At 42.2% G+C, this 26,731-nt stretch overlaps 1 protein-coding gene across 10 annotated transcripts in view; it reads right to left on the bottom strand.

Annotated features, from left to right (window-relative positions):
• Positions 1–3,103: 3,103 nt before the first annotated feature.
• MITF (melanocyte inducing transcription factor) overlaps positions 3,104–26,731 on the bottom strand; it is a 100,904-nt gene continuing 77,276 nt past the window's right edge. For 7 of the 10 annotated variants that reach the window (XM_058844738.1, XM_058844746.1, XM_058844743.1 and 4 more), the window contains 8 exons: positions 22,360–22,587; positions 21,157–21,240; positions 19,763–19,858; positions 14,066–14,183; positions 11,495–11,569; positions 10,403–10,478; positions 9,143–9,290; positions 3,104–7,074 (listed from right to left, as the gene is read on the bottom strand). In XM_058844738.1, the coding sequence (XP_058700721.1) occupies positions 6,673–7,074; positions 9,143–9,290; positions 10,403–10,478; positions 11,495–11,569; positions 14,066–14,183; positions 19,763–19,858; positions 21,157–21,240; positions 22,360–22,587 (1,227 nt within the window). In that variant the 3' untranslated portion in view covers positions 3,104–6,672. The remainder of the gene's footprint in view (positions 7,075–9,142; positions 9,291–10,402; positions 10,479–11,494; positions 11,570–14,065; positions 14,184–19,762; positions 19,859–21,156; positions 21,241–22,359; positions 22,588–26,731) is intronic. The other 3 variants (XM_058844739.1, XM_058844742.1, XM_058844740.1) reach the window with 3 other exon arrangements.

Raw genomic sequence — 26,731 nt, 5'->3', positions numbered from 1 at the left:
CTGATAAAAAGTGCCTCTGCCAGGCTTGTCATCAAAAGATCAAGGGAAAGGGGTGGAAAGTATTATTAATAAAACAGTGACTTTTTAAAATACCCCTCATTGTTTGAGGTGCATTTTTTTAATGTCTAGCATGAATTTAATTCTTTTCCATTTATTCAGCTTTGATTTAGTTCCTGCTTTTTTAAACAGAACTATTATATTAGACCTAAGATCTCTGCTTATTCTCTTATAGTGCATTATTCCAAAGAGAAAAGCAGAAAGTCCCAGCTGGGTCTTTGCAGTGCAAGCTCTTCATGGATTTGTTTGAAGAAAATTACTTTAGTGGTCAGAGAATAAGAAATTATTTTATTATTTACAAGTGCTGAAGTAATTTCTTCTTCAACAACCTACTCTATAAACTGTTTTTCAGCAGGGAAAAAAAATAAGAGAAATATTAATGAAGTGCCAACCCAGTCTAAGATTCTGTGGTTCTGGAATGCATAAAGGAGTATCTAAGCTGCAATCTCTCATGCCCAATGAACAGTACTCAGTGTAAAATGAGAATCACACCAAACTTCTTGAAGACATTAAAAGAATTTCACTAAATGTGTTTGAAGTGGCTAGAGAAACAGTGCTGAACACACGAGCAATGCCCCGTTCCTGCAACAAGGCAGCAGCTGCTCCCCTGCTCTGTGCCTGCCTGCCTGGAGCCGATACCTCTGCTGGGAATCACACTCTGCATCCAGAGAAAACAATCTGCAAACGGCACCAGTGAATCCCAGCTCACCTTGGGTGGCTCGGCTGGGCCGTGCCGGGATGGAGCGCAGGAATCCGCGCCCGGTGGGTCTGTGCTGGGGAGGACACAGCCCCACAAGAGTGTGCTGTTCCCCGCTCTTTAATTCAGCTCTAACTCCTGCTGCTGTCACAGGCACACGGGAGGAAAGCCAGAGGGAGCAGGGAGCTCTGGAGAGGAAAAGTTTGAGCAGGACCAGAGCCCCCAGAGCTGTGTGCCCCTTCCACCAAACCCAGCCTTGAGGCAGCAACCTCAATATGTGCATCAACCCCATGGTGACATTTATATATATATATATATATCTTAAAGAAGAATCGATATTTACATGCTTTTCATATAAATATTTTTTATGCCCTGGTCCTTCCTGCTGACCATAGCAGCTTTCTCCTTTCCTTGCACAGCTCTTGGACAGCACTAACACAAAGGTGTCTGTCACAGGAATCATCACTTCCCTCTATGGTGCCAGAGCACAACTCCTGTTAAAGCATCACTCCCAAAAACTGAGGTGGAAAAGGAGCAGTTTCAAGGAAGGGTGAACCTTGGGTCACAGGCAAAAACGGTGTTGTTCAGTGCACCCACATTTGACTTGTGAGCCAGCGTTTTGTCAAGCCTCATTGATTTTAATAACTCAGGAACGCTTTTCCAAGCCATTCCCCTGCAATTTTAAACAAGTGTACCTCAAAGGAGCTGGAGCAACAGTGTAGAACAACTTTTACTGCTGGGACCACCCCTAGAAGTGAGAGCAAAAGGAGCAGCAGTGCTGAACCCACCGAGGCAGAGCCATCACCACGTCCCTCCCGGGCTCCCAGGTGTGCTGGGAAGGGAAGCACGAGGTGACACGGTGGTGGCAGTGTCCTGCTGTGCCACCACACCACACAGCTGAGCCCTGCAGCATCCTCCAGCCCGGCCACGGGGATTCCCAGTGAACCACAGCACACCAGGCACAGCTGAACTTCCTAAAATCCACTTTCTTATCCTGCACTGAATTTTTCAGGCTTGTCCAACACAACTGAAAAGGCTTCTAAGCAAAGCTGCCATCAATTCTGTACTGACACAGAGCTACTGCCTACAGCCAATACCCCCATGATGGGTGCTCTTCCTGCTCCTCCTGGGTTCTCCAACTCAGCCAAAACCTTGAGCTGCTGCCACCCACAGCCAGAAATTCACTGCAAGCTGACCACAAAAAAACAAACAAACAAAAAACCAAACTACTGACCACCAAAAGCAAAGTCAAAATACATCTAAGAGCTCAAACTTAAAATCCAGTTATATCCTAGGCTGCTAATAAATAGATTTTCAATGCACTACTACTACATTCTAATACTATGCTTAATTTCTAAAGAAATTACATTACAAAACCTGCTGGAAACACTCATGAGCTTTTACTCAAGTATCTTGTACAAAGAGGGAGTGGGGCTGCTTAGCTGCAGTCCTAGCAGAGTCAGGCATTTTTTTGGGGTTGTTTTTTAAATTGAGCTAGTAATTTGCAATCCAACTGAATAAGGTATTTTTTACTCTAATAGGTATCAGACTTTCAAGACACTGATCAAATTCAGTACTCCTGTTTATATTCAGGGCTCAAGCCCCCTGAGACAACACTCAATAACCCCAATGCTGCTGCAGCAAGGTCCACACAGAGCAGGAACTCAATGCTGTGAGCACAGGAAGCAAAAGGCTGTTGAAGAACAAGACCAGAAGGGATGAGAGCAACAAAGACAGGCAGAAATAATGGAGATGGGAAGACAGAAGAGCGCAGCTGGTTCCTCACCAGGAGCAGCTGTTTGCACGTTGGCTGAGAGGAGGTTTGGGAGGAGCAGAGAGGGGATGGGGATCCTGCCATGCCCAGGTCAGCTGGAGAAGGGGGTGAGGTGCTCCCGTGTGGCACTGCTGGGGACAGGTGACCTTGCAGGAGTGACAGCAGGGCAGAGGGGGGCTGCTACCCCGAGGCCTCACAGGGCACCTGATGAGCTGCAAGGGGCAGGGAGGGACAGAGGCAAATGACAAGAGCTCGTGGGAAGGGAGAAAGGCAATGACATTTTTCCACATTCACCTGTTTCATTCCTTACCCTGGGGACTGTGAGCTCTGGGTCTTTCCGCTTTGGCACGTCTTTGCAAAGCCCAGGTGGGGTCTGGTCTGCAGCTTCATTCCCCTGTGCAACTGACACACAAACACAGCTGGACAGCTCTGGTGGAACCAAGGATGCCAAACAACAGCGGGTCAGGGACATGGACACATCCATGGCCAAATCACAGACACAAGCACTGCAGGGACTCCAAATGCACAGGAAAACAAGATCCACTCACATGGAAAACGAGTGACTTACACAGATGTATGTGAAAAACCAAATGCTTTAATCCATCTATCAAGAACAACAGTTCAAATTATTTCATTGGATACATTAATATTGATCCATAATTTACAGTGCTATGGACCATACACAAATTATTGCTGCAGTCAACAGCAGATGAATATCAACATTACAGTACCAAGCATCATAGCAAGAGGCAGTAATTAATGTCACTTTTTCAAGAAATATAGGTATTTATACTATTATCAACATCAGCTTCCCCCCCAGTGCATTTTATGTCAAACAACATAAATGTAAGTGCATTATTTTGTGCTTTGTGCTTTCCTTATGTACCTTCTTTTTGCTTTTACAGGTTGCAAGAGTTAAATATTGCTTTATAGGCCAAAAGCAGTAAGAACTTCACGGTACTCTGCACATCCCTGCCTGTTGCATGGCTTTGGCAAAGTGAGAATTGGTCAGTTCCCCATCCACCTGCTCAGGGAAGCCACCGCTGCCCAGCGTCACCGTCACCACACCAGGCAACAACTTCTGTCCATCTCACTCCACCTAGCCCATGCCAAACCCTGCCTGTGACTGCTGCCTCTGTCCTCTGCCACCAACCCCTGCAAAACGTCACAGCCACACCCTCCTCCATGCTCAAACAGGCAAAGGCACCTCCTCTTAGCACCCACTGGGGGTCTGGGTCTCCTAGAGGTGTCCCCACCGCAGTGTCACCATTCCAAGGGTGGGCAGGCTCCAGAGGAGGGCTGTAACCTAAATAAACACGGGGGAAAGAGTGGCATGGACAAGTCAATGTGTTACCCCAGAAAACACAAGGTATAGGAGCACACAACACAGCTGCTGCGGCCACAGAGACTTCTGCCAAGGAATCCAGCTCTTGATGGAATGGTTGGCCTTGAATCCTAACTCACCTCCACACAGCATGTAGCCAAAAATCAGAAGTCATGGCTGTCAGTGAGTACCAGTGGTTTCACATGAGCTTGAAAAATATTCATATACCACAGTCCAGACTTGAATTTCTGAATGCCCAGGGCAGGCACCAAACCAAAAGCCTCACTCAATACATTCAGTGGTTCTCAGTTACTACACTCCAACACACACACCCTGATTTGTTGTACCAACGCTGCAGAGCTGCCCCATTTTCTGGGGAGGGGCAACACAGCCCTGTGTTACAGCTACAAGCATTTCCTACAGCCCTGATTTCCCTACCTGTCACCCCAGCCAAAGAGCAGCACCAGAAGCCTGTACCCCCATACTTGACCAGGAGCTGCCGTGCAGGGGTTGAGCATTTCCTGCTCCAGGACCACGGTGACCCCAGCACATCCTGCAGCCTCCTGGGTCCTGCCTGGGCCAGAGCTTCTCCACCCTAGGAAAGACATATTCCCAAAAGGGAATTGATGAATGAGGGGGAGAGGCACCCTAACAACCCAACTAAAGCTCCTCTTTCAAAAACTATAAAAGAAAGGAAAAAAGCCACGACCCCGTGGTTGCATCAATGCTAACACATCGCTGGCGGCTCAAGCAGGAAGGGAGGGCTGGACACAGCCACGGGAAGAGTGACAGGAACACAGACCCTGAGCTCCACAGCCCTGCTGAGCCAGAGCCCCCTGTGCTGGAGCACAGGTGCCAGGCAGGAGACACCAGGAGCCCTCCCCTGGGGAAATGCCTGGGAGAGGGCTCAGCGAGCTGCGCCATGGGAACTCCCACCACCATCCCCAGCCACCCCATCCCAGTTCACATTTGGTTTCTGAACACTACCTGCTGAACCCAAGGTTTCCTTGGAAAGCCGGCCAAACTGGCACTCAAGTTACTCACCGTTGCACTCATCCTATGTAATTTCCAGTGTAGCACAAAGGAGAAAGGGAAGCTCTGGTTTTCTATCCGTAGGCACCGTGCTAACCTCAACGCCCTACACACCACCACCCTAAAGCTCTGTCTATGCCACACTTCAGTCAGTGCTAGTCGAGGAAGACTACAACTAGAGTTTAAGGCACTTCATTCTGAACGAGCTACGCCTGCCAGTCAGCTGTAGGCTGCCCTGGAGAATTCCATTCCCTCCGTCTAGCTCGGAACACCACCTGTCACCTCCGTGGAACACCTAGGCTGGATATAATACAAGGAAAACTACCGTTATTGCATAGGACTACACTTGAGTAGATAATGCACCCAACTACTTTTACAACATGGTTGCATGTTAAAAATTAATAACATTGTTATCAAGTAACAGTTATTTGCAGATACAGTAATTTACTCTTTTTTTTTGTTGTTTTTTTTTTTTCTCTTATGTCAGCTCCAGTGCTGAAATAGAACACGAATTGCTCTAACGGGTATATTAACTACATAGTTATGTTTCCAAGCATATTACTACTTTTTTTCTGTATCACTAAAAATAAATATGTAAGTTCAGTTTCTCTACAGAGTTGTTTTATTACCTAATCTAAATTTTTACTCTACCTTAAATGCGTTTAAAAACATTTTCAAAGTGAGACTGTAATATACAAAATATTCTCAAAATCTCTCTTAAAACACAGAACCCTGCATAAAAGCTTCCTTTCAAGTGTTTACAAAGAACGCAGAAAACTTCCAATGAGTTTTAAAAATGTCAAAAAATCGCTGCAATATTAAGAGGCAAAAATCTTACAAATGAAATACAAATAAATTTAAAACAAAAAAGTTGAGGATAACTAAGGAATCCATGCAAATCAAAAGAAACTGTACAATGTAATTAAAAAAAAAAAAATAAAGCCAATTAGATATGTACAACATAATGTGCCCAGCTGATAATATGCATTTTTTTTTTGTCCAGAGAGTGTATCCCAATTTACAGTGCTCCTGCTTGGTTTGCCATTGGCAAAGCCATCCATGTGTGTCACGAAACAAAATAAAAATTTAAGAGGAAAAACTTGAACCATGATCAAACGGAAAACCCAAATCAGCTCAGAGTAAAATTAAACAACACTCTGAGACACTCACATCTCCCTGCAGTTTCAGCAACAGCATTTTATATCACAATCAACACAATCAGGATGTCTTAACACTTGGGTTTAGTTTGTTTTCTGAGTGAAGTCGCGTGGGTATTTTCCCTAAACACTTGTCATGTAAGACCAACATTTGAGGGACACTGTATCTTTAAGGCAGCACTATTCAATTAATACAATTACAAGTTGGACTTTTTGTTGTTGTTGTTGTTTCTTTACATTCTTAAACTTTACATTTTGTTTCCAAGTAAATAGGTTGCATTTACAATCCTACAATTGCCCCCTCCCCCCAGTAGAAACAGACTCTTCATCTGTAGTTCTATTGCTTTGAGTAGATTTGACCAGTTCAAAGTTCTTGGCGAATCCAGTTCACAGATTCTGTACATATGCTGTACAATATTTTGGAGGCATTGGTAGTTTTAAAATAGAATATACAAGTTTCTTCACAAAAATTCTAAAAAAAATCCTATATATATAATATATACACACACGCACACACACTGATGAAGCACAAGAGGGGGGAAAAAAAAAATCAAAAAATTCTACAAAAGGTAAATTATTTCATCTACTGATCAAGAACCAAAGCAGTTTATGAAAGGTGTGCCAACAGATGCTAACAAGCATGGTCAGTGTCCTCCATGCTCACGCTGCTCCGCCTGCTACTCGTCTTTGACGCCCCAGGAGACACGGAGGAGAGTAGTGGGTCAGTCACTCCCACGGGGGAGAGGGTATCGTCCATCAGGATATCTTCCAGTTTGGATCCCATTTTGGCAGGAACACCGTAAGTGCCAGCTGGTTCAGTCACGTTTCCCAGGTTGTCACTGAAGGTGATGGTGCCGTCGGTCAGGTCCAGGGTGGTGGTGCAGGACAGGTCTGTGTGGTGTGGCATCATGTCTTGGCTGCAGTTGTCCAGCACAGGCTCCTGTTTGATGACCCTGTTGACCATGTCAGGGGAGCAAAGGCCTGTAGATGGGACAAGGGACAGTCCATGTGCCCGGGCTTGCATCTCAAGTTCCTGTGAGGGAGAATAACAGGCAAATTAAAAGAAAATCTGCAAGTAAAATCTGTCATCTTATGCTCGTCTTGCAGCTTCCAGTTTCCTTCTCCTGCACACATTTCCTCCCCTTCTCATAGTGACAAGTGCTTGTACCTTGCACACTCCAGCCCTGCAAATTTGCACCTGAACAGCAAAGTCTTGAAGAGGTGGGTGAACACCATCCCACACAGGCCCTTCACACTCCTCCTCAGCACCTACACCAGAGCCAAAACCCAGCACCCTGCAGCACAGACCTGTTCCCCTCAGGCTTCTTCTCAAACCAGTGCCAGGATAGGCAGGTTTGGCATCAGGTAGGGTGAGGAAAACATTTAAAAATAGGGAAAAAAAAAGAAAAAAAAAAAGAAATAGCACAAGCATGTGTTTAGCAATTTTTAAAAAGTCATATGTGAAGGCACAGCATATCTATGTGATCCTTATCAATCCCTGCTGAGACTCTGGAGGGGACATTTCTCACTCTACAAGTCTGGCAGAGCTGGAAGAGGTCAATCAAAACTGAGCAACAACACTATTCCTGTGCAGAAAAATCACAAGGAAGTCACAGGAAGGTTTCAGACTTCACACAGAGCCAGGATTCTTCAAATTTCCATGGAAAGTTTAAATCCCACCTTCACATTTAATCATACAGAAATGCCCTCTCACAAATACATCAGTAAAAGAGATGTTTTGCTTCTACTTCTTCATTGTATTAGGCAATCACAATCTCTGTTGTGATTGTGCTGTTTCTGGATATTCCTGTCACTGAGGCTGATTATTACCCTTTTCCATCATTTCCAGGCTAAAACGAGCTTGTAGCACACTGCAAAATCAGGGGAGAAGGTGGAATGAGCAAGCACTTCTTCCATCAGCTAATGTGCCAGAATCAGGAGTTTCTTATTCCATGCTTAATCAGAATCAACACAAAAAGGGAAAATACTCGAGGTTATTTGCTTCCAGATGTATTGCCAGTTATTCAAGGGTCTGGGTTTTATGGTATTTTGATTCAAGGAGCCAGAGCAGACGGGTAATACAAAGCAAGATGAAAGATGTTTAAAAAGTGATCTCACTTAGCTCTGAAACACCACTGCTTGATGCTGCTCTGCAAAAGGCTTCTGTGTTTTTATCATCTCACTCTAGCAGCAGATTGCTCAACCAAGTACAAAACTGTGCTGAGGCTCAACTTGGCCTGTTCTATTTTAAAGCTGTTTACTTCCACGCTTGACTCTCAGGTATTTGCAGCTTCATTATCTCCCTGGTGGATTAGCTGGGTTGTTGAGGGGTCTCCTGGCAGGCAACAGCTGCATGCAGAGCTCAGCTGCTCGTGCTGCAGGGGAGCAGCAACACGAGGATATCTGGGATATCGCTGTCTCCACGTTAGGTGATCTTACACCCAAATCTGGTACATTTATTTAATTACCCTTCTATGGAGAGGGGTGGCTATCCAGAAAAAAAAACCTGTGTTGGCTTCAAGGTTAAGGTTTCCTATCCAGCTTGAGGTGAAGACAAAGGAATTAGAGAAATGGAGTTTTCACCCTTAAATTTCTGTGTAGCTCAGAACACTGGGAACCTGAATCTAACAAGGCAACAACCCACAGAGAAAACATATTCATGCCACCTACTGCTTTTCAGTGCTGAGATCTGTTGTACAGTTCTACAGACTTCAAGCAGCAGGGAAGACTCCCAAACAGCTGAACTTAATTTCATGACTATCAACAACTACATGATACATGAAGTCCCAATGTCTCAAGCCTGGCAAACAGAAGAATGTATTACCATATAAATCTTTTTGATGGTATGGTTTGGAACCAGCATTGGCCACGGTAGAACAAAACCAGACCACTCATAAGTGCTTTTACTAGAGTGTTAGGATTCTATTTTATTTGTTTTTTACCTAAGATATCTTTGTCCTTTCTGGAAAAATCTCTGCACTCAGCACTACCCACCGTTAGTTTAAATGCTGGTTCCTTCTAACCCACACCCCACAAGTCACCACTACTTGCAATCACACGCTGCAACACCAGGAGCATTTGCAGCTCATGTCTCAGCAAACCTGTATTCTGAGCAGCAGGTGCCTGTTGGCATGTTCCAGCTTCTTCTGCCTGTTCTCCAGCTCCTTGGTGCGCTGCTGTTCCCTCTGCAGCTTGCGGATGTAATCCACCGACGCCTTCAGAATTGTGCCCTTGTTCCAGCGCATGTCACTTTGGAACAACACAAAAGGACAAGGTAAGGCTCTGTTTCACAGCTGTTCCCATCATACCTGCACCTGTGACTGCACCTTATCCAGACATAACACCCAGCTGCGATTTATTCCGAGTTTGTGGATACAGAAGGCGTTTGCAGTGCACTAGAGGGGGCTGGAGCCCTTTGCTTCAGAGACAGAGAGAGGCTGCTGCATCACCATCTCCTCACATCATCTTACTTTCTCTAAACAGGCAAAAACCACCTTCCAGCAGACTGTCAGCACAAAGATCCACCTGTCCTACACTCAGTAGGTTGTACTGAGACAAGCTGTCTTGGTGGCCTTGGAGGAGGCTGCAGAGCCTCTCAGCAGAGCAGCTGTGAAGCTGCTCCATGAGCACATGCCTCAAAACACTGAAAAATCTCCCCAAAATCATCATGGGGCATTGATTCAGATTTAACTTTCAAACTCCAGAGCAAGAAAGATTCCTTGCCACTGAATCAGCATTGGGAGAGTGTAAATACAAGCTAAAAGCAGTAAAATCATTGTAGAACTATTGTAAAGAACATCTGGGAAATTACAACAAACACTGACAAATTATCAGTGACCAAGCACACAGTTACGTTCTTTATTTTCCTTCTTTTCTTCCCTTGGAGGGAAGGGGAATGTGATGGCTTCCCAGACAAACTGCCCTCCGTTTTCACTAAAACAGGGACCAGTTCTGTCTTGTCAAGCTCTAACATCTAATTAATTTAAAAAAATAATTTAAATTAAAAATTAATTTTAAAAACTTAGCAAGACATGCAACCATCTAAGCAGCCAGACCAACATAAGGTCTCCCATCCTCACAACTCTGCCTCTGGTAAGGCAGTCAGTCACTCCCAGCACGAAGCCCAGCTCTGAGACAAAAATCAGAATTAATACAAACACAAGCAGGTTCCAAAAGTGGAAAAATGAACCCCTCAAAAAAATCTTAAAAAAAAAAATAATGGAACCTTTCTGCCATCAAAAAGTGCTAAGAGCAAATAGAAAACATAGAAATTTTGGGGGGAGGTTTTGTAAATTCTCATTCTCCCCTGGGATTATTTCACCTCCTCCCTCCCACAGTCTCCCTGGGCATGTTGTACTTACGGGTCATTTGACTTGGGTATCAAAGTGCCCAGTTCTTTTATACGATCATTAATATTAAATCTTCTTCTTCGTTCAACTTTAGGAAAAACAGCACAAATGTTACAAGTAATACTCACAATTAATTACAACTTATCAAGTGTTTTATCAAAGATTTCTTTAAGCACCACTGAAATGTTTGCCTGAAGCTTAAAATCCAGTGATAATTTATTTTGCTCTCCTACACACGGGCACACTAAGACTGAAGTTCTGTCTGTACTGTAAATTTTGGGACTGCTGAAGTTGCAAAGTCTAAGACTAAATATCAGAATGACTGAAAAGCAAACATTTTTCTAGGGATAAGCACCACAGACAAATTAAAGAGACAAATATTTAGATATTCGGACTATAATTTCTTTTCTCAAGGAAACCCAAGACAGAAAAAGGGACAAAAGGCACAATCTGTTTTTAAAGGAGTCCTTTATGTGCAACACTTTGAGGATCCAAAAGTCAAATTTAAATACCAATTTTCCTGCATTACCTTTTCATGCTACGGAAAAGGCTTCTGAGTGGCTCAAGGCATGAAACGGTTCCTTTTTTCTACTACTATAAAGTATAAAGAGATAAGTTATGGATCCTTAAATCATCAGATGCTCATTATTTTAAAATGCTTTTTTTTTTCCAACTTGGAAATACGAGTTCCATTCAAAAATGAAATTTATAAAATTGCCATACTGAGGACCTACACTATTGTTTAAAGTCACAAATCGACCACATATCTAAGATTTTTTAAAAAATTAAAATTATAAAATCAAAATTGTGCAAGGTGGATTTGTTAAAAACAATTGGGTCACATGTTGAACCCAGCAATTTCATTGAAAATAACCATTCACTTGATTTATTGAAAATGAATAAATATGGAGTTAAAATTTAATAGTAGATTTAAGGACACATTTCACATGAATTTGAGGTATTTGATCTGTGGGCATAACACAATGATCTAGTGCTTTCTACTACATGCAGTACCTCATCCAGATTTTAAACATCAGTATTTGAACACTCAATACACAGAATCATTCCAAGAATTGGTGCAAAATGTGAGGAACCAAAACTTACTCAAGTTGTGATTGTCTTTCTTTTGCCTCTCCTTAGCCAACGCTCTGGCTTCCGACTCTGTAGGAAAAATACATGCTGTGCATGTGAATGAGGTAATTAGAATTAAAATAATTCAATCACAGCCTTTCAGCCTGTGAAATATCTGCACAGGAAGCCTGATGGATATTTGTCACACCAATCATTTCCCCCATTCCAAGGAGCAAGAAAGGCTTGTGGATGCCAAAACACAAGGCTGGGACTGAGCTTCACCTCTGCACCTGCGGAGAATCTCTTCCCACACTTCCCAGAGTGACTCCCATGATGGGAATGTTTCCCACGGAGGCCCTGACTCAGCAAGGTATTTGAGGACAGCAAACTGCTGAAATCCAGCATACCTTCTCCTACGTCTGCACACTCATCCCAGGGAGCTGGACCTGAGGAACAGCATGCTTAGGGCATTGCTGCCTGCTCAGGATGTGACACAGACCGGGCTCACAGGCTCTACATCCTTCTGTGGCACGTGCACACACATCACCACCACATCCAAGGGATAACTTAAGTGACCTGTTAAAAATAGTGTATTTTCCAGCTACACTAACTGTTCCTACTATATGAAGAAAAAAAAAAAATCAACACCTTTCTTAGCGATCAAGTTGGAAAACAATGCTTCTTGCTTTGGGAAAAGCAAAAAGGAAAGTAATGGCAGCCATGTTGCACAAAACTTGTCTACTCAACTCCTCAAATCAAGGTGCCCTTCACCTTACTCCAAACAATTACCTATTTTTTATTATTCTATTATTATTGCTATTATATTCTGGAATAATAATATCATTATTAACTTCAGCATGCAATAGTTCAGGCAACAGCACAACTAAATATCTTCTTTGCAGTTCTCATTTGGTCCTAAGCTTCTCAAGCAATTTTAAGTATTTTATCTTTGCTCTACCCCTTTTTGTTTTTTTAAAAGGTGAGGTCCTTTATTCTTGCCCCATTGCATTCAAATCCCCAAACCAGCAAGCACTTTGCAGTTCCAGAGAAAGTCAGTGAGGAGCAATGAGTGCATCATCTTTTATTACACATTCCATTGTCAAAACAATCCCTCACGGTAGCCAATAAGTTTTTTTCCTGTATTACTTTATTTTGATCACAAAAAGACTCACCTAAATTAATTCTGTGTTCAGCTAAGTGTAGCATATAGACATTAAACTTAGCTCTGTTTTGATGTATTCGATGCATTGAGGACTTCCATGACACCACTCACAATTTCCCCTCTCTTTCTGCCCTCTTGACCCAAAGTCTGACACAACCACCTGCAGCAAATCCACCAGTCTGCATATCCAAGTTGGGCTGGGTTTGCAGCCCCTGGAACTTTCTATACTTGGGGCAACAAAACTGCCTGTAATGCAGAACTTTGAGTAGTTCTCCTCCCTTCACACCCTCCTCTTATACAGTTCCATCTCTGTACAAGCTTTGCCTTTTCCTAGCAGCCAAAAATCATTTTGTGCTCTGTGTGTCTTTTTTTGGTGCTGAGTTCAAATTCTGTGCTGTCCTATAAATGCAAATATCCGCTGGCTCAGAGAGGTGGCATTTCCTCCTGGCCTATTAAAACTGCTCTGCTTAAACTAATTCCTGCCCAGAACCTGCTTTGCAACTGAGTCAGCTTGTGAGTTTTCACAACAGAAACCCAGAAAGACGACAGACAAGAAAGAAACCAGGCCCCTACCCTACTGCATGGACAGTCACTCTCTGCTGGGCTTAAGAACAGGCATTTCCGGGCAATAATCTGAGTTTTTCATCAGTTCTAGAGTGGATCTCCATTTGTTCAGCCTACAGACCACCATACCTTGTAGATGTACCCTATGTGTGGTTATGTCCTTCCAAGTGAGCAGAAATAAAACATGTGCAAATATGAAACATATTATTTGCTTCAAACTATCTTGCTCCTGTACACATATGCTTGAGAAAAGAGGTTTTTAGTGTCCCACCCTCCTGCCCCTGCCTCCCACAGCTTGTTCAGAGCATTGCTCCAGGAACCAGCATAAAAATTTAAGGAACGCTTCATTTTCATCTTAATTTAGTGATGCACATTCATAGAATCATAGAATGGCTTGGGTAGGAAAGGACCTTAAAGATCATCAAATTCCAATCCCCCAAGTGCCTTGTTCTACATTTTAAAAGATCTCTATGTCCAGACTTCACATTATAAGAGGTTATTTGTTCATTACTGCCCTCCCCTACTGAAGTAAAGTCCCAATGTGTATCATTCCTTGACATGAATCCCACAGAGACTCCAGATGTGAAATTTTTAAAGTTTGCTGTTGACAGAGCAAGCAGTAAGCCCAAACTAGAAAAGAGTTCTGGAAAAGAAGCATGGAAGCTTCCTGGAACACAACACAGTGCAGGTGTGACTGTAACAATTAAGGACTTTTTATGAAGTGAATTTGTGACAGTGAATCCACACGCACCCACACATAAACACAGGCTGAACTGTTCACCCATATATTCTTTCTTATAACAGAAATTGTGTCCAGTATCATCTGAATTCAAAACAATGATACTACTACTCCAAGGTGGTATTTTTGATGTATTTACCTGTGAGCTCCCTTTTTATATTAGGAAGATTAGCTGGACATGAGTTGCTGATGTTTAGTCCTGGAGGAGGCATGCTTTGGTTGCCGTAAAGGTCAATCAAATTGCCAGACACAGGCAACTGGAAAAGATAAACAAGGAAAAGGATCATTTGGTTTGCCTTTATGAATGCCTTTGTACAGAACAGAGTCAGGATATGCTAAGTAATCTGTGCTCTTTTCCATGTGCAAACAGAGACTGCAAGAAGGTCAGCAAAACCCACAGATATTCACAGCAATGAGGGATAAAACATCTACACTGGGAAAACTCTGCTCTCACTCCTCTAAAGTATGCAGACTTAAAATATTAAGAGGTAATAGAAGAGGTAAAATGCTGATGATGTTGCTGCACTGTTGCTCCTTATTTTTCACTAAAGCTATTATATCTATATCCCTTAAATTTCTCTCATATCTGAAAGAGCCCACAGAACTTTCGGAGAGAAACCCCCCACTTTTTCCAGGGATACGTGAGTGGAAGTACTTTGCAAGTTGTCACATGCTGGAGGAAGAACACTGTATTAATTAATCACATTTTTCATGTGATTTGAAAGCTACCTACACAGAAAACATTTCAGTTTACTTTGTTTTTTTGCCTTACATAACAAGAACGCACACCAGTAGGAGGAAGCTTATTTTTACAGTAAGTTTCCTCAATTACTTGTTCACTCTGCTGTGTTTATTTAGATATTTAAACAAGCAGATTTATACAGAAATAGGACAGCATTTCATCAAGATCTATCAAAGCTATCCCTTTATATTGAAACAGTTTTTACGAAGCTTGCAATTATCCTGAGTGGATTATTTTACCCATCTCTTATTTGGTTTTGAAAAGACAGGTATAAAACACGTTGGTATCTTATCTGAGTAGCAACATTTCTTATCATCACTGCTGCAAAGAAAACCAATCCCTCCAAGACACTGATCCTGCAGAGATTAGAGTAGGTATTAACTTTACACCCATGTAAATAATGCTGGTGAATACAATGCAGTGAGTCACAGCCAGGACTATTAAACTCCTACTGATGGGCCTTGCCAGACTGGGACCTAAGAAAATTTCTCTGCCATATGGAAGCAGATGAAACAGGAGTTGATATGTAAAGTACCATCAGCTACAAGCTATGCTGATAGTTGTTGAGAATAGACAGATAATGGCCAACAACAAAACCAAAGTCCCCTGACTCAAACTTTAAGAGACAGAGAAATAAATGTAACTAAATTCTCACTATGAGTCAGTCTTATTTAAAAGAAAAAAAATTAATTTAAGAAAGCTCTAATAATGCTGCTCAGGTCACATCTGTGCTGGTTGTGACCTGCCCACGTTAGTGTCAGGGTGACCACTCAATCTCACTGCTCTACAAGGCTGACCCTTGTGTCTTTGGGTCCCCCAAACACATCCCTGACACCGACACGGCGAGAGCGTCACACACTCTTCTGACTGGGATGTGCTCATCCTACTCATGCTCCTAAGCAAGGGGAGAGCACAAAGAGCTTCTCTGTAGCCCAAGGACTTGAAGTTCACAACCAGACACGTGAAATCTAATTAGGAACTTCACGGAATTTTGAAATAAAAAAGATTTTTTGTTAGAAAACTCGAAACTGGCATCTCAGAGCCTGGGTAAAGCCGCCAGGTTGTAATGAAATGTGGAGAACACAGAGCTGCTTTCCTTACTGCAACATGGGCCCTGATTGTTACAACAGTTTGTGATTGATTTTTTTTCCCCCAAAGGCGCCAAACACTGAGGCAGATTTGCATGTCAATAAACAGGAGCAGTGTGAGCAATGATCACAAGAGGGGACAGAGAAGACAGGCAGCAACTGCTGAACGTGCAGAAATGCTCATCAGGGAAATTCACATTTTGGGGAGGGAGATGCCAACAGTCTCCACTTAAATCAGTGATCCATGAGCAAAGAGACTGACCAGCTTCTTTCTTTGACCACTTTCCCCAGCATCCCAACTCCACAGGTCAAAGACTCAGTTGAAACATTCTCCTACACACGGTCCATGGTCAGTGTGAGTCCCTGGAGGCCTCTTCTCCAGGCTGGCTACAGGTCACATCTCTGAGACTAACTTATTCCTTTCAAACAAAAACATAAAGTGCATGCAACACTCTGGGCCATCTCACATAAAATACCTGCAGCTACAGCTAAGTTAAAATCAAGGCACATCCTCAGTTCACAATTTTATAACAGTTCCCAGAGGAATAAAATCAGTTGACTGAGGTAAACCCAATAACCATTAGTGCAGGGTTTAGGGAACTGGGAAAGGGCAGAGGACCCTGTGCTGAGGACACTAGTTTGAGATGCACAAGACAGCAGTGTGGTGAGCACACAAGAGCAGCTACTAGCCTTAAATGGGGCAAAAAAAAAAGCCCAAAAGAGGATTATTATGTGCCCATTGCAATGACACCTGAGAATTTATTTCAAATGCTTCTTATTTGAAGAAACTGGGAAAAAATACACATTGTTGGCAAACATTTCAGCTCTAAGACAGTCGAGCCTTTCAGCACCATCCTGAAGTACAAGATGGGGAAATGTCAAAACTTCCGCAGCCATTTCATAGGGAAGATGGAGTCTCCAACTTTGAGAAAGATATGGAATTTTCTGGAGCTAAGGAAGCTCTTTCCCTGTCTTCTCCAAATTCTAGCAAGTTTCCAACCTAAATATGGTTTTCCTTACAGCTTTCTTAGCTATTTCTGGCTAAGAAAGAATTTAAATACAGCATCACCCAGATCATCCACCTTTACTCTTCCAAAAAGTAAATGAAGAGTGGCTTATGCCAGGTTTAGCATATTATCTTCATTGAAACAGCATGGTTGAAAATGCTTTCACTTGGGAGATTTCATATTTCAAGGTCTTGGCATCACAAATTGCACAAATGCACCAAGTAAAACAAATTTCAATCTTCCTATCACTTTGCATCTGCTTCTTTTTTTTTTTTTTTCCCTAATAATGGCTTTTATATAACAGAAATTTGAAATATGGTAATTATGACTGCAGATTCATCATAGTGTACATTCATGGGAGTCTGAGGCTTTCATTTCTCCTCCACTACTCTAACAAAACAAGCACCCACATTCTGTCTAAAATCACTGAGACATCAGCTGTGTGATCAACAAGGCTGTTTCTAAGGTACCAGTACACACTGGAATGGGTTCTGCACTCCAGCTTGTGCAGCCCACAGTGCATTGTGATGTTCCCTGACCTACAAGCACACGCTCAGCAGCAGTCCCTGTAACAAAACTCCTCTGCTGAAGAGTTTAAATTCCACAAGAAAGTCACATTTAGAAGCGGAGCTGTACCTATTCACAGAGCTTTCCATGCCAGGCTCTGGCTGGAGTTGATTAGCTGGATGAATTAATTAATTGTCATCTCCACAAGAGCACTTTACACAGTACTCATTAATTCAATTACCAAGTGACATCTAGGCAGAAAACCTTCTCTATAAACTAGTAACCACTTTGTGATACTTTCCACCACAGTTATTATTCCACCAAATACCAAAGTTGACAAAGACTCTCACAAGCAGTTGACTGCAATGGGCCATTTTCAATTCAAGGTACCTGGAAACTCCCTTAGCTTGCCCTGCACAGAAATCTCTGATTTTGCTTATCAATTAAGTACTGTTACCAACTGTAACAAACTGCTCCTTTTGTTCTTTGTTGGTTATGGAACAACAACTGCCTTTGTCACCAACTCAGCACAGCTATTTATAGGTTGTGTCTCTTTAGAGACCATTTCCTCTCTTGATTTCTCTTACCTCGACTTAGCTCAGTCTGTAGGCATTAATTCCTCATTAATAAAACGTTGCATGTTTTAAGAGCTAAGCCCTGCCTCAAAAGAAAAGTCTCTGGCTACAATTTCCACCTCTTCAGGACTGGTACTAAGCTGATTCAGAAACTGAAATATGCTTTTTTCCTTCCAGTTACTTGAACTTCTCAATAAAAAAGTCTTAATTTCACTGTTTCATATCCTTGTTTTTCAGACTTCACCACATAAAGTGGGAAAATTCTGAAGTTACACCGTAAACGTGGATCAGGCAGTCTTTACAAGGTTTCTTGCAATGCAGCAGGTACAGTAAAGCACAGGAGGGATGTAGACTACCCTAAACATTGACTACAGGGGCTCCTTCCCCAAAAGAGTGCAGAGCATCCTTCCATCCCCATGGGGAACCAATGAGCCACTCTGGAGTCCCTGTGAAATGAGAAAAGAAGAAAGCATAAAAATATCCAAGCCCCTTCTGAATTAATGGGTCCCAATCCAATGGAACTTCAGAGAAGGGACTCCAGAAGAACCTCATTAATTAATTAATGGGTTCCAATCCAATGGAACTTCAGAGAAGGGACTCCAGAAGAACCTCATTAATTAATTCATGGGTCCCAATCCAATGGAACTTCAGAGAAAGGACTCCAGAACAACCTCATCTCTCAATGGAAAAAAAAAAATAAAAAAAAATTGAAAAACAGATAAACTTTTTGAAAGCTATCTTTTGACAGTTTCTTGAGGTTTTGTCTCAAATTCCAGGACAGCTGCATTTTGCAAGTTATCTTAGATTAAAGGAAAATGTATTCTCAGTAGCAGGACCGTGCAGCTATTTCCCTGAGCGCTCAAAGGGCACTATTTAGAAAGGGAAGCTGGTGGGCCGCTGCCTGCGTCATCCACCACGTCTCTGACAGGGCTGTGGGAATCTGTGGGAGCACAGGACCGGGTTAACATGACATCAGACAACTACTGTCAGCAAATGTAAACCTGTGCCTCAAAATCAGTGCTCGGTGGTAAGCTGTACGTTTTGGCACTAGATGAAACAGAAACAGACGCCAGCACTGGCAGACATCTACTCAGCCAGATCTAACAGCACTTAAGCCTAAGGCAAAAAATTCACTGGAGCTACCCTCCACAGAAGATCAAAATCAGATTATGCCAGAAGTATGATTAAATTAATTCCCAAAGCAATGTGAACCAAACCAAAAGAGCCACTTGGAGAACACCTGCGCCGTCCCTCAGCGCTTTCTGCAGCTCTGTGTTCTTGGCTTTTATCACAGGCTTCCCACGTCCCTGCCTTGTTCAGTTTTCAACCTTTATTCCTTCCCTTTTGTTTGTTTGGAAGATTGCTTTTTAAATTTTTTCCTCTCCTGCTAAATTCTGTAACATCTAGCTGGGGACTTCTCCCCACTTGAAATCAGGCAGAGACAAAGCTGTGATGTTAGGGATAACAGAAAAGTGTCTCTGGATACAGATGCTAACACATGGCGTGCAATTTCTTACTTGAATATGACAACATTCAGGAACCTGGGATGCCAGAGGTTCCTTCTTTTTTGAAGCCAAAGATAAAGTCCATCACAATTTTCAGTAGCAGTGGGAATGAGCCACTACTGGTAGCAGAGTTTATTCCTCTGCTGCAATCCTCTCACCACTAACTTTGAAATAAGAAAAGCAAAATTGTCCTTTGTATTCTCTCAATCTGACTCGAGCTTGTCTTTTTAAATTCATGTTTTTAATTGCAACTGTATCACCTTAAGCTCTTCAAAGGGAAACTAATTATTCTCTGTGGAACAATGCAGTAACTACTTAATTGCAAGGAAGAAAAGTCCTGCTGCAGTTTTGCTTCTTCTCAAGGAAAACCAGTTAGGCTTAACAGGGAAACCAGAAGAAAGGATTGCTGTACCGTGTTTGCCATCTGCAGGGCTGGGTCCACCAAGCCGAGGATTTCTTCATTATAACTGGACTCCAAACTAATGATGTCATCGATCACATCATCCATCTGCAGCAGAAAGGTGGACAAAGAGGAACAGAACAGTTATCAGAACCACTGGGAGCCTGACAAAGCCCTTCAGCCCCACAGCAGAGGTGCCTGTGCAGCTGTGCAGTCCCTCAGCTGTGACTGCTGCTACCCCAGGCAGGACACTCAGGTCATGGCAGAGCTGAGGCTTCATGGTCCAGCCCCATCCTCCCAGCAGCAGTTACCCTGCACCACCTGCCCACGGACACTGCTCCTCCAGCAGCAGCAGAGGAGGAAGCTGCCCGTGGAATTAGTGACTCTAAGGACATGACTCCCTCTCCCCACTGCAGCACTGCTGCCTCCCCTCCAGAAAACGGGACCAAAACCTGGTCCCAGGCAGGAACACCGAGCCCTGCACACCTGCAGGGGAGGAGAGGGAGCAAAGATTTGCTGGTCCTTGACAGTAGAATCCATTGGATTCGTGTCCCTCATACACCCTCCCAGGAAGCAGCACCCAGGGGCAGCTCAGAGCCGATTTTAGGTGGTACAAAACACCTTTTTCAGGGGCTGGAAGGTGCCGCCATAAACTCCTGCACAGGCAGGAGGAAACAGCCCTTCACAGCACCCACGCAGGTGCTCTGAACTGTCCTGTAGGACTGACTATTTCCTTTTTGCTCATTATAAAAAAGGAGCTTAAATGACAGATATCTACAAAATCAATGCATAACGGTGATGGTAAAAGTAGCAGTACATGGGATTTTTTTATCAGCTCCAGAAAGTGTGATCACAACAAATTACACTGACTGGAAGTGAGGGCAAGAAAGGAACTAACAGTTACAGCCCATACCCGAAGTCTTGTTACTGATTCTGGCAAGAAATAAAAACCCCTGAGTTTTAAGAAAAAGAATGAAAATATAAAAGGGTGATTACTGAGGATGAATTACCACAGATGGATTAAAGCCTTCTCATATAATTTTTTAAAACACAACTGTGATCTGCATAGTAATGTGGACTTAGAGATTATCAGGGCAAAACCACATCCATGAAGTCTTGGAAAACCCAGTTAGAAAAGATTTCCTGATGCAAGACCTTAAAGCATGGTTGATGTGTTCTTATTCTATGGCATTACAGTGCTAGAACAGCATGAGCCTTTTTCCAGGTATCTTCATGCACTTTTGACACTTATGCTAATACACAACGTTGCTGTATTATACCTTAAATACATCATATATTCAACTTCTTAAAGACACCGTGGGGCAAGTTTATTTTTCAACATATCATGAAAGAAACATGCTCATTAGAAAGGGGACCTGTGCTCCACCTCCTGTGTCATCCAGTACCTGCATGCATGATGCTCGTGAGTGTGTATTCAGAGCCGGGCACTCACTCTCAACCCTGCTTTGCTCTTCAAATTTATAAAATCCCTGCAGAAATAAAAAGGAAAAAAAAAAAAAAAAAAAAGAAAAGAAAAGAAAAAAAAAAAAAAAAGAAGAAGAAAAAGCAAAGCATGGATCTGAGTTCATGGCACAGTCTCAGTCCCAAAAAGAGCACGAATGAAATAGTGTCATGCACACATGTTCCCGATGACACAGCAAAGTGAAGCTGTAAATATCCTCAAGAAAAAAAAAATGTTTGGGTACAACTGGGACAATAGGATGGAAATATCTGATTTTTATTTCTTTTGAAACTATGGAGCACAACTATTTCCCTTGCATGTGCAAAATACGTTCTGTAAGAACTGTTTCTCTGAGCTGTGTAACATTTTGCTCACGGAATGCATCTGTACCAAAAATCTGGCACAAAAGCTTGAAGGGGGAGTGAGGGGACAAGAGGAACTCTACAATTGCCTCCTACTTTTCATGTTACAAAAATTCTGACAGGATTCTTATATTTGTTAATATCTTCCCAACCATTTTCCTTTGCAGCCTGAGCACACATGTAACATCTCAGTTTTTGCTATTAAAGATTAAGACAAGGTTGCAAAGGACTTCCAGACGTAGGCTACTGGAGTCTTATATCTGCAGCACTAGAACAGCAATCAGTAACATTTTAGGGCGTATTAGCTGGGATTATCTGGCCTTCCAGCTATGCAGGAGACTTGCTCAAATTTTACCGTAAAAATACCTAAAATATCTCCAAATAGCTTTATGTTTTTTCAGTTATTTTTGCTATGCTCTTGGCACTTTCTAGACGAACAAGCCATAAATAACATTATTCCAGAAAGCTACAGCTTACAAAGCTGCTTTGTATTCTCCAAAGGTCAATTATTCACTGCGTGCATCAAGCAACAGGGTGGGGAACAAGAAAAGTAGTTTTAATAAGTATAAACTAGCTAAAATAGTTCAAACAAGAGGAAGCTAGAGGGACACGGGTTTTTTGCCAAAAATATCTATTAATCAGGCAGACAGAGAGGTAGCAGTTACATTTTCACAATGAACAGAAAAGATAAACCGAACATCTCAACAGCGAGCAAATGTGGTTTACAACAATTAAAGCAGATGAGAGCTCTGTTTCACTGGAAACATGAAGAGGAGAGTTCTTACCTCTTTCTCACAGTTGGAGTTGAGGGTGAGCATAGCCATGGGGCTGTTGGGTGCGCTGCTCCCCGTTCCAGGTGGCATGACATGGTCCCCAGGCTGGTTTGGACATGGCAAGCTCAGGGCTTGGTTGGCATGTTTATTTGCTAGAGTGGTAGAGAGGTACTGCTTTACCTGCTGCCGCTGGGCCTGCTGAATGTGGTACTTGGTTGGATTCTCAAGGTGAGTCTGCACCTGTATGACACAATTTAAAGAGGATAAAAGGATTTTATTGTTTTACAACAACACTGCAGGTGCTCTGGATCTGAGCTATATATTTGTGACAAAAAACACAAACCTGTACAGCTCCAAGAAGTCCACAGTGCTTCACTAACTTGCATTTGGTGGCAAGAAATCAGTTTACAATTTGGTCTTTCAACAACTGACTGACTATCAGTAAACCAAGAAGTTCCAGCTATTTTTCTACAACATGAGATTTCTCACTTAAGACCAACGCTTAGGTTTTCAGTTGATACAGATACTCCAGAACAGTCAGTTCTGAGTTCAGACCTTCAGCTATGTGACATTTTTCAGTAAAATATGGAGAAATTATTTGTACTGCAGGACTCATTTTACTTGTTAGTAGATAACAATTAAAATCAAGAAGTATGGATTGCTATCCTTAATCCAGTGTCAAATAACAGAGATAAAAGATCTGCTATTGGTGGTTCAGGATTTGAATGTTTGGGGCTTTTTTAAATTAATGCCTTGGTTAAAATAAAAGAAGAAACAAAGACACCTTTTTCTGCCTACAGATTATTTATATCTCAGATATACAGCCTAAATCATATACAAATAAGACAGCCTGTTTATAAACACATCATGCAAATAAGATGCAAGAGAAGAAGTGTTTCAGTTCAGATCAATCACTGTCGTCAGCAACAGCTATTTTGGTATTTAAGATAAGCTTCTCAGTACTTAGGAATTTTTTACATACAAAATATGAAAATCCTCATACAGAACAACTGTTGCACATTCTAAATAAGCAAGAGAAGAAAGGCCATTTTTTCCCCTTAAAAATTTTCCACCATATCCTGGAAACTCTTTGCTGCCTTTCATTGATCATTAACATTATCGGAAGCTGGAAATCAACACAAAATATTATATTATATAATAATATAATATATAATTTATAATATAATATAATATGTAACTGCTGTTACAAGTGACCATACATGGCCCCCATTTATTGGTGTGAAAGAAATTAAATTAAGCCACCAAGGCACCAGAGAAAAAGTGTTTCCTGTATGCTGTACACCTTCTTAGCAACCAGTTTTAAAACAAATCTCCAATAACAACTCACCTGATAATGGTTATACTCAAGCATTTCCAGCATGCTACCTAGAGGCTGCAGGAGAAGCAACTGCAATATCCTTTGTCTGTACTACTCCAGTTTGAGGGATCCACATAGGGAAGCACAACAAACCCCAGAAGAGCAGAAGAAACTTGATGGCCACTGCTCAGACTTTTAGTAACCTACGCTAATTAGCCATGCAAGTGGACAAACAGTTCACACAAGGCCTTTTCTTGGAAGTTATGCAAGTTTAAGTTAAGCTCTAAGTATTGGTATTTTTTTTTTTCCCCTGGCTTTGATGTCATGCTTTTTCATAAATATAAAAGGACCTTTTAAGTGATGGACTATCAAAGTCAGATTGACAGTTCGCTCAAGGCTAATTCGCTATTCAGCTTTCGTTCCAGTCGTGCCAACACACAATGGTAGTTTTCTTTAGCAGTAAGGTTAAAAGTTTTTAAGTACAGATAAGAAATAACTGAATAAATGCCCTATGAGCCTAACACATATTCCCTGGCAGTGGATGCCCTGGATAAATCCACAGGGCTCTGCAGTGCTGTCCTCAGCTTCCCAGCACAACTCAGGACCTGCAACAGAACGTGAAATGCTTGAAAAAGATCTACGCCATCCTCAGCTTCTCTGGTGTGCTTCAAAGCCATCAACTCTGTCTCAATCTAGACTTGCAAGAAGTTTTCCAATTCAGGAATGGCTGACAAAGGGCTAATGCATGTTCCAAGTGCACTTATCAGCACTTGGGCATAGCCCCTATACCCTCCAGAACTTTTTCTTCCTATCCAACTCCCTGAAGAAGTCTGTACGCAAACACATAAAAACTACCCAACTAGCATTATTCTCTGAAGCCTCAGCTCACAGGGAAGCACATTAAGACAGCATTTCTACTAAGTTTAATCTGCTTTGTTGCAACAGACAACACTGTGCTGTGATAAGCACAGCACTTACTTTGTCAGTCCCAAACTGCATTATCAATTTTCCTATCATCAGTGCTAAGAGCTACACTATCCAGGTAAGTCTATTTTTCACTAAATTTTCATCTTCCAAGTAGATGAAGTTGTCAATAAACAGGCTATTTTTGTAACACTTCTCTTTGAATATGTTATTTTAAAACCAAGCCCTACCTGCCTGACACAATCTGCACGTTCCTTTTCCTCCGCAGGCATCAGGGACCTCTGCTGTTCTCCATCCCAGGATGGAGCAAAGTCTCTCCTCCCTGCACTCATCACCTGTTCACCCTTCACACTCCCAGGAGAGAGAGCAGCAGAGTTCCAGGACCCACATCTCAACCCTGTATCATCAAATTCTATGTTATTTATAACATATACCAACACATTTAACTGAATGCACTATGTGTCAAGTTTTGAAACATGCGATGCCTAATTGACAGGATTTTTGTCACAAGCTTATTTCACAAGAACATACTCTCCCTGTGACTTTGTTGTGCTATCCTATATTAGAATATTTTATTTTGCTACTCAATTATTAATTATTTTTTTTAATGGCCTATGCTGCCCTCAGCATGCCAGGGAAGATAAGTTCTGAGTTCACATGTCACAAGCTCACACAACTCCAGTAGTGAACCAAAGAATACAGAGAACTGCCTTTTCTGTCATTAAGTTGCTCCAAAATGACACAAAGAAGATATTCGAAGACTAAACATTTCTTTAAATCCACAGCTGCTCAAACACACCTTCACATTCAAATAAAAGAACATAAAATCACCCTCAGCATGGAGGAGATGTGATGTAGCAATTCCACAAGGACAGGGGCTCTCACAGCACTTTACATGTGCTTTTCCTTGGACAGCTGTACCAGTCTGAACTGCTCCTGCCCTGAGTGTGAGGCCTGGCTACACAGAAAAAACTTGAGTTTGATTCTCTGTTTTGTCCCTAGCTGCTCTCTTGAGTTGCCTTAGGAGTTCCATCATGGAAATCTGGTGGAGACAACCCCAATGAACTCCATGCTGTTTGCTGAGAATCTGTCTTTGGCCTAGAGCATCCTGTTCTGCACTCAACATCAAAGGCACCCTAAATGTGCCTTCTTGGGCAAACATCCCACGATGCCCCAGAGTCACCCTGTAGATCAGCCATAAAGCACTCTTCCTTTTTGACAAAATATCTCATGAGCAAAGAGCTGCAAAAAAACCCAAAACCCTACAATGAAATTCCACTGCCCTGAAATTGAAACCATGAATAAAAGCTTTGACTTGCGATCTAATTTTGGTTCTCAGCCCCTTCTAGCATTTTGGGTGAAGAATAGTTCTTGTTGTTCACCCAAATTCATGAGACACAAAGTGCAAGATGACAAATTATTGGTTTGGATACACTTCCTAAGAAATGTGACTGAATAAGGATATAAAAGGAAAAATAAACCCACTTGAAACCAAATCCTCTGGATCTCCAGACCTCTATCTCCAGTAATCTCAAACAAAGATTGATTTTACTGCACTGTTACTAAACCGAGTAAAACACTGGTTTTGGGGCATTTTAGTATTGACAAACAAGAAGTAATGTAATTATTATTATATAATTATACATATATTATTGTATCTTATTAATATTATATATTACTAAGAATTATTATTATCCACAGAACTTCAGAAATGAGCTAAGACAAGATGGCAAAAAAGCTAAATTTATCTCAGCATAGTAACACAAGAATTTGGCTACAAGAGTAAAACACTGCCTTAGAAGTAGAGCCCCACAACTGGTTCAGTTCCAGAAGAGCCTTCAATGCCAGATCAGCAGCATCTCCACTGTCTCCATGGGCTGGCCCCAGCATCAGGCACTTTTGTACCGAGTCTCCCTGTCAGCCACTCAAGCTCCATCTGCTCTTGCCATGCTGACACTGAGGATGATCTCCTTTCTTCAGATGAAGCACAGAGAAAGGCAGTAGAAAGAAATCAACTTGACTGCACCCATGTGTAACCAGCATAGGCCCCACAAGCTGGGATAGAAAAGTGTTGGATGGAGCCACCCTGACCACTCAGCACTCGTCCCTCACACTCTGGAATACCCTGGAGAACAACATGAT

The sequence above is a fragment of the Poecile atricapillus genome, chromosome 9 (genome assembly GCF_030490865.1).
Source record: "Poecile atricapillus isolate bPoeAtr1 chromosome 9, bPoeAtr1.hap1, whole genome shotgun sequence".
Classification (NCBI taxonomy): Eukaryota; Metazoa; Chordata; class Aves; order Passeriformes; family Paridae; genus Poecile; species Poecile atricapillus.
The sequence above is the reverse complement of the archived record's forward strand: the minus strand, read 5'-3'. Positions and strand labels throughout refer to the sequence as shown.